The sequence below is a fragment of the Mytilus trossulus genome, chromosome 6, assembly GCF_036588685.1.
Source record: "Mytilus trossulus isolate FHL-02 chromosome 6, PNRI_Mtr1.1.1.hap1, whole genome shotgun sequence".
Taxonomy (NCBI): Eukaryota; Metazoa; Mollusca; class Bivalvia; order Mytilida; family Mytilidae; genus Mytilus; species Mytilus trossulus.
In genome coordinates, this window is record NC_086378.1 from 73749699 (window position 1) to 73756560 (window position 6862).

Genomic DNA, 6862 nt, shown 5'->3' on the forward strand with positions numbered 1-6862 from the left:
CTTTCGAAAAGTTCCAACTTTAAAAAAATATTCTTAACTCAAACTCTAGTTGTACCCAAATAGTTATGATGAGTCAACTCCATCCTCCGAACTCAATCGCGAGTTGCTTAATATCAACCTACTTTTTATTGAATACTTCAATATCAAGTGTCGACTATTACAACACAATAGTTCACAGGACATCTTGAATATATATATATATATATATATATCGCCAATGTAATCATTAGTAGAATATACCACGTCCTTATCATTTCAACAGTCAAGATATTTCCATTTTCAGATTAACCTTTAAAATAAAGTGAACACATTGCTTATATCCTTTCTGTTAATTTCCAGGAGGGATTTGATAAAGGTGAAATTTTATTGGTCGTTAAGGTGTATATATATTAAAGGAAGTATTATTAATTTAAAATAAACAATATCTAAAACGGATATGATAAATAGTTATACTTTATAATTTCCACAGTTTTTGCAATACCAGGAAAAAGCATACTAGCCAAAACATGTTTTAAAATGGTAGTGGTACCTTATATATTCAAGCTGATAAAAAGACATACAAGTCATGTCAAGGGATAGGGAGACACTTGTTTTTCTCATTCTGACTGTCGTAGTACTTAAAGGTATGGTTGTGTGTTTTTCTACGGACACCTCAATATGCATGTTATAGACGTTTGTGAATGAGTAACAACATAAAAGAAAACAGATCAAGTTTGTAATTGACATTTTCATTTGCATTTAAGCATTTTAGAAAGCTTTCATGATAGTGTGTTTTTTTTTTAATTTGAACACATTAAAGTTTAATCGTTTTTTTTCGATTTTTTTTTCTTAACAACAAATAAATATTCTTTATTTTTCAAATTGCTTGTTACAACTTTACTTCATTGTCATCGTTTCCATTTTTAGCCAAAATTATTGATGATATTATCGTAAATAATTTTTAATTTTACTTATTCATTTTGTACTTTGATATTTCTGTTTCGTAAGGAATTGAACAATATCGGCTGGTAAAAATAAGTTATTATCTCGATATTTGCATTTCTTTAATGATTGAGCCAAAAAAATAATTTAAATGAGCATTACTGACCACTCGGAACATGATATTGCAACATGTGAAGTGGAGGCTAAACAATTTAACAATATCTTTATGATTTTAATTTCCCCTCGATATTAATGGGTTTTTTTTTTGTTTTTTTTTTTATTAAAAACAAGATGAAAGCATTCTTTATTTATCTAAAGTACATGTATTTTGTTGTGTTTTAAAAACTAGAAACTAGAAGTGCACGACAGTGGATGACAAATATCGAAATAGTACTGCTTCCTTCATAAAACAAATGTAGGTGTCAGTGCACTTAAACAGCAGGACGTTAAAGTTAATGCAACAGTAACAGGATGTAGATATGAATTGAAACTTTTCTTTGTGAATAATTCAGAAGTCAATAAGTACACGGTAGGAAAGTGGTGTTGTGAATAATTTCGGCCATTGTTATAACAGTTCATTTGCAATGATTTAGTAGAGATAAAGGATTTTCATCGTCTTTTTTGTGTATCTCCATCTTACTTTTTTGCAAACACATGTAAGACTGTATTGTCAAAAAGATAATACTGTTGGGTGTTTATGTCAATATTATGTTAGTAGAATTTATTTTGAGAGTTCCTTTCAAAATCAAAATAAAAATCAATAAAGTAAAAGAATAAGTATAAGTCACTGGTCAATTGTTTTTCAATCAATATAATGTATTGATATTCCTATTTGTTGATCTTTTTCTATATAAAAAAAAGTGGTTACAATCATTGATATTCACCCAGATTCGATGTAATGTGTTCGTTTTGAACTTTAGGGGAGGAGACAGGAGGACATTTTTTTCGATTGATAATTCTGGGATGCGAAAAAAATAGAAAAGGGTACCACTCTTATGTTATGATAAATTATGAAACACTTTTAACATTTTTTAAACTATGAAACATTATCACTGAAATCATTTTGCAGGAACAATCGGTTTGTCAGAACAATACATAAATTCTACCGTTGGTGACACAGCATATTTGCCATGTAAGAATATACAGGGAAACATAATAATTCAGTGGTTGCGTCTAAATAAGAACACTGAAACCGTAGACAGTACCTTTACTACAACATACACAGACGGTTGGACAGTAAACACAAATTTACCACATCACGAAAGGCTGGGGATCGTTGGTATAGAAGGTGGAGAAAAGTACACTTTGGAAATATCCAATTTAACAAAAGAAGATTCTGGAAGATATAGCTGTACAATTGATAATCCAAATGGAACTCACTATTCCTATGTCACATTAAAAGTTGAAGGTATTGTATGCAAATTAAATATATCTCATGCATTTATATATAAAACCGTGAAGTTGGTACCGTAAATAAAAAGAAGCGAAAAGTTAAATTTAAACATGCAAAATCACAGAGGAAAAACAACCCAAAAGCCTGCATTAGGGTTCATATATTTTGATATCTGGTCATCGAACTTATTCTAAAGATACATCTTGCCACTGTTATGAATTGGCTCAATGTGGTATGATCCTACAGGGATATACACATTGTAATGCTTATAGACAGTAACAGAAATACAATAATCATGTTAATTATACAAAAGTCCTGAAATTTCACGGATTTTACTAGAGAAATTATCAGGTTTTATAAATCAATTGTATTTGACCTTTCATCTGGGTAGAAATTATGTTTAAAATGAAATATAACTGTAATAAAACATTTCAACCAGGAAATGTTTAACAGGTTCATACATTGCAAAGTAAAATCGTGTATGGGAAAAATAACCACTTGAAAAAATATGTCAATCATATAAATTTTTAAAAACCCTAAAAACAATAAGGTTTGAAATGATTTAATAAAATCAATGTATATGTCAGTGAGTGTACAAGTATGCATTCAAACACGGCATGTTTTGCATGTTGATTTGTCAACCTAGGTTAGCTTATAATTAGTTATATCAGGTTTTAAGCCCAAACTAACTTTATTATATTTTGCATAAACCATGACAATCGTGAATTGCTGGTGTAAAATATTGCAATGCAGCTTACGAACATTTGCGAATAAGACACATATATTTTGAAAATAATCTTTTATTTCAACTATTGAATAATTATTTAGTGAATCCGTGTAAAAAAGGGGGAAATGCTATCATTACACATTACATCTCAATAATTTTATATAATAATTATATAATAACTTATTTATTAACTTATATATATATAGGATATAAGTACCGGTCTTTGAGATCACCATTTCACTGGAGAACATAGATATGTAAATAAAAATTATCTATTCACACACAGACAAAATAGTTACATTATACGTTTACTTATTTGAATTTTTTCAGACGTGCGGAACGATACGTATTTTACGAATGCTAATTACAAAGATACATCGAAGGCTTTGACGTTTTCTTCCTCAACAAGCACAGAATCTGACATTATAACAGCTTCTTCCTCAACACAAACAACAGTTGATAGAATATCAACTGATACACCAGTTAATCATGGTATGTAGTAACATTTTCAAACTGTGGAAAAGGGGGTAAGTATAAATTAAGCTATTTTAAGTAAAAATCAAAAGAATAAGACAGAAGATAAAATCAGAAGCGTTTAATAAATAATGCAAACAAAAAAAACGGTTAAAAATAAGCTACAACATGTTAAATAGTTATCAAAGTTATCAGGATGATAGTTTAGTACGCCAGACGCGCTTTTCATCTACATTATTCCGTTACATTCTATTTGTGCAAGTCCAAAGTCAGGAGCATGGTATTCAGTTGTTGAATGTCAGGACACTTAAACCGTATTTAAAGTTAAATTTTGTTACATTAGGGTGTAATGGAATTTATCTTTGGTAAACACATCTTGTAGTAGTTTCCGATAAAGTAATAATCTGATTCAGTATCAAGATTATTCGTGAGAAGCAAGTTTCAATGATTATGTTTTCATTAAATTACTACATTATTTGGTATGTTCGTCCCCGAGGGTATCATAAGTCCGGCAGTTAGCACTTCGGTGTTGACATGAATATCAATTGTATGGTCATTTTAATAAGTTTCCTCTATACAAAAGGAATCATTTTTCAAATAACTAAGGACTTCTTTATCCTAGTCACAGATTACCATAGCCGTGTTTGGCATAACTTTTTGTTCGGAATTGTGGGTCCTCAATGCTCTTTAACTTTTTACTTGTTGGCTTAGTAGCTATTTTGATCCGAGCGGCACTGATGAGTCTGATAAAGAGGAAACGCGCGCCTGACGTAACAATTTATAAGCCTGCATGTTCCTAACTATTTGTTAGGATATTTCATCTAAAATAGTGTTTATTCTCTAAATTTATTATGTCCTGCGTGTCAATCAGATGAGCAATTCAAGCCCTTTCCAACTGAATTGTACAGTTTTTAAAGTTGTAACACCACTGTCCCTGGATAATAAGAATTAAGGTTATACACTCCGAAAAATGTTTATACTGTCAAATTTGTATGTGCCTGTCCAAACTCAGGAATCTATATAATTTGGTGGTTACTGCATACAATATTGAATTTTGGCTTTTTGTTTTAGAATAAATAAGTTATCTGATTTTGTCGTTTGAATTGGTTCACCTGTTAAAATGCCTCTAGTTTTTTCTTTGGTGAAGCCCGAATAGACTTGTTTGTGTTCATAAAACGGTTCAATTTGTCTATAAAATATCTCTTAATATCGGGAAAACAATACAAAATCGATTGTATGTAGGAAAGACTATCCGACTTGTATTTACTTCCGTTCCAAAGTTTGTTAAGAGTTCCAGTCATGTTGTGTCTCGTTAATGACAAGATAAAAGAGAGTCTAGATATGGTTTAATCAAAGAAGAAATAATACATAATGGTCCAATAATAAAGGAACGAGTTTTGTGGACGACTAATGATGCAGCAAGTATTTGGATGGATATCGATGAAACATTTAATTCAAAACAGTACGATATTTTATCTCTTAATACTAAAGATACATATGTATACTCTTGTAAAACTCTTATTATAAAAATCCTTGTTAAAACATAATTTCTGATCCTGTATTTTATAGGGCCATCTTATCTACAGACGTATCTGATCATAACATCAGCCACTATAGTTATAGTTTTCATTGGTGTAGCATCATTTGTTCTCTATCAAAATCAAAAGCGTTATATTGCTGCTATACAGAATCAACTGCATCACAGAGAAAATGACAGGAGGCCTACAGCGCACAATTCCTTAGTAAGAGAATCAGAACAAAATGAGTCAAACCATGAAACAATTCCAAAAGCTGAATATGAGAAATCATCTCACAGTGACGTTTTTATTCGTTCTCAAATCGACATTCGTTTATCAACTACTAGTATTGTGAATACTGAGGTCAAAACAATAAAAAGTTCATATCAACCAGAACCTGTACAGAACACTAACGATTTACTATTTCAAGACAATCCGTCAAGTAGAATGAATACTGTTATGATGAATCAGTACGAACTACTGACTGACAACTGGTCAAATTATTCACCAGTTTACCAACAGAGTGTGGAAAGTAGTATAGAGATAGAACTAGAAAATAAAAAGGTAGATACTACGCCGCATATTTACGATGAATGTGATGCATCCGTCCCAAAATCAGAAGTTGATCAAACATTAGTGACAGAATGTACAGATTCTGATCAGAGCTATCTTTAGTGAAGGAGTGTACAGATTCTGATCAGAGCCATCTCTAGTGAAGGAATGTACAGATTCTGATCAGAGCTATCTTTAGTGAAGGAATGTACAGGTTCTGATCCAAGCTATCCTTAGTCATAGGGTTACATTGTATATCTTCTGTTCAAAACTACATTTAGTGACAGAATGTGCATATCCTGTTAAAAGCTTTCTTTAGTGTAAAGGATGTACATTTCTATTCAAAGATATAAAGAGCTACAGATTATGTTCAAAGCTATCTTTAGTGAAAGGGATTAACGATTCGGTTCAAAGCTATCTTCAGTGAAAGGATGTACATATTCTGTTCAAACCTAACAAGTGAAAGGGTGTACATATTCTGGTCAAAGCTATCTTTAGTGAAATGATTACAGATTCTGATCAAAGCTGTTTTTAGTGAAAGGATGTACATATTCTGTTCAAAGCTATCTTAGTGAAGGGCTAGACTGAGTGTGTTTAAAGCGATACCTAGTGAAAGGATGTTAATACTATGTTCAAATCTATCTTTAGTAAAAGGATGCACATATTCTGTGCAAAGCCATCTTTAGCAAAAGGATGTTAATACTACTTTCAAATCTATCTTTCGTGAAAGGATGTACACATTGTAATCAAAGCTATCTTTAGTGAAAGGATGTACATATTCTTATTCTATTCAAAGCTATGTTCTTTTCGAGAAAATTATGCTAAGCTACGGTATATTTCTCTTATCGATCAGTGTTCTTTATCTCATATCTCGCAATTATTAATACACTATATATATGTTGTGTACAAGTTGTAATGTTGTACAAATTATAATTTTGTATATATATTGTTTGCATTTACCTCGCCTTCGGTAAGCATGTAAATAATTGCAAATGAATGGTTAAGCTCCAAAGTTAATGCAGAGTATTTAATGTGAAACAAATAAAAACAATCATTTATAGAACCACTAATTTTAAGGCCCGCTAAAAAAGAACATACACTAAAAAGGAGTTAAGATTTTCAACAAAATAATTCTAACACATAGCTTTGTCAATTAGTAGAATTCGGTTTCAAATAAAAGATTAAGGACTTGTTTTACATGAAATAACTGCCACTTTCTCAAACCCCATGCTCAATTGAAAGATCGACTTCACCATCTCATAAAACAGAGCTTTTTCT

The 6862-nt window shown here is 31.0% G+C and overlaps 1 protein-coding gene across 1 annotated transcript; it reads left to right on the plus strand.

The window, feature by feature from the left end:
• The first annotated feature begins 493 nt into the window (after positions 1-493).
• LOC134723740 (uncharacterized) lies at positions 494-6659 on the plus strand. The gene is made up of 4 exons (XM_063587282.1): positions 494-623; positions 1991-2329; positions 3372-3533; positions 5085-6659. Exons 1-4 carry the CDS (start codon positions 566-568, stop codon positions 5705-5707), a joined length of 1182 nt encoding a protein of 393 aa, XP_063443352.1. The 5' UTR covers positions 494-565; the 3' UTR covers positions 5708-6659.
• The last annotated feature ends 203 nt before the right edge of the window (positions 6660-6862 follow it).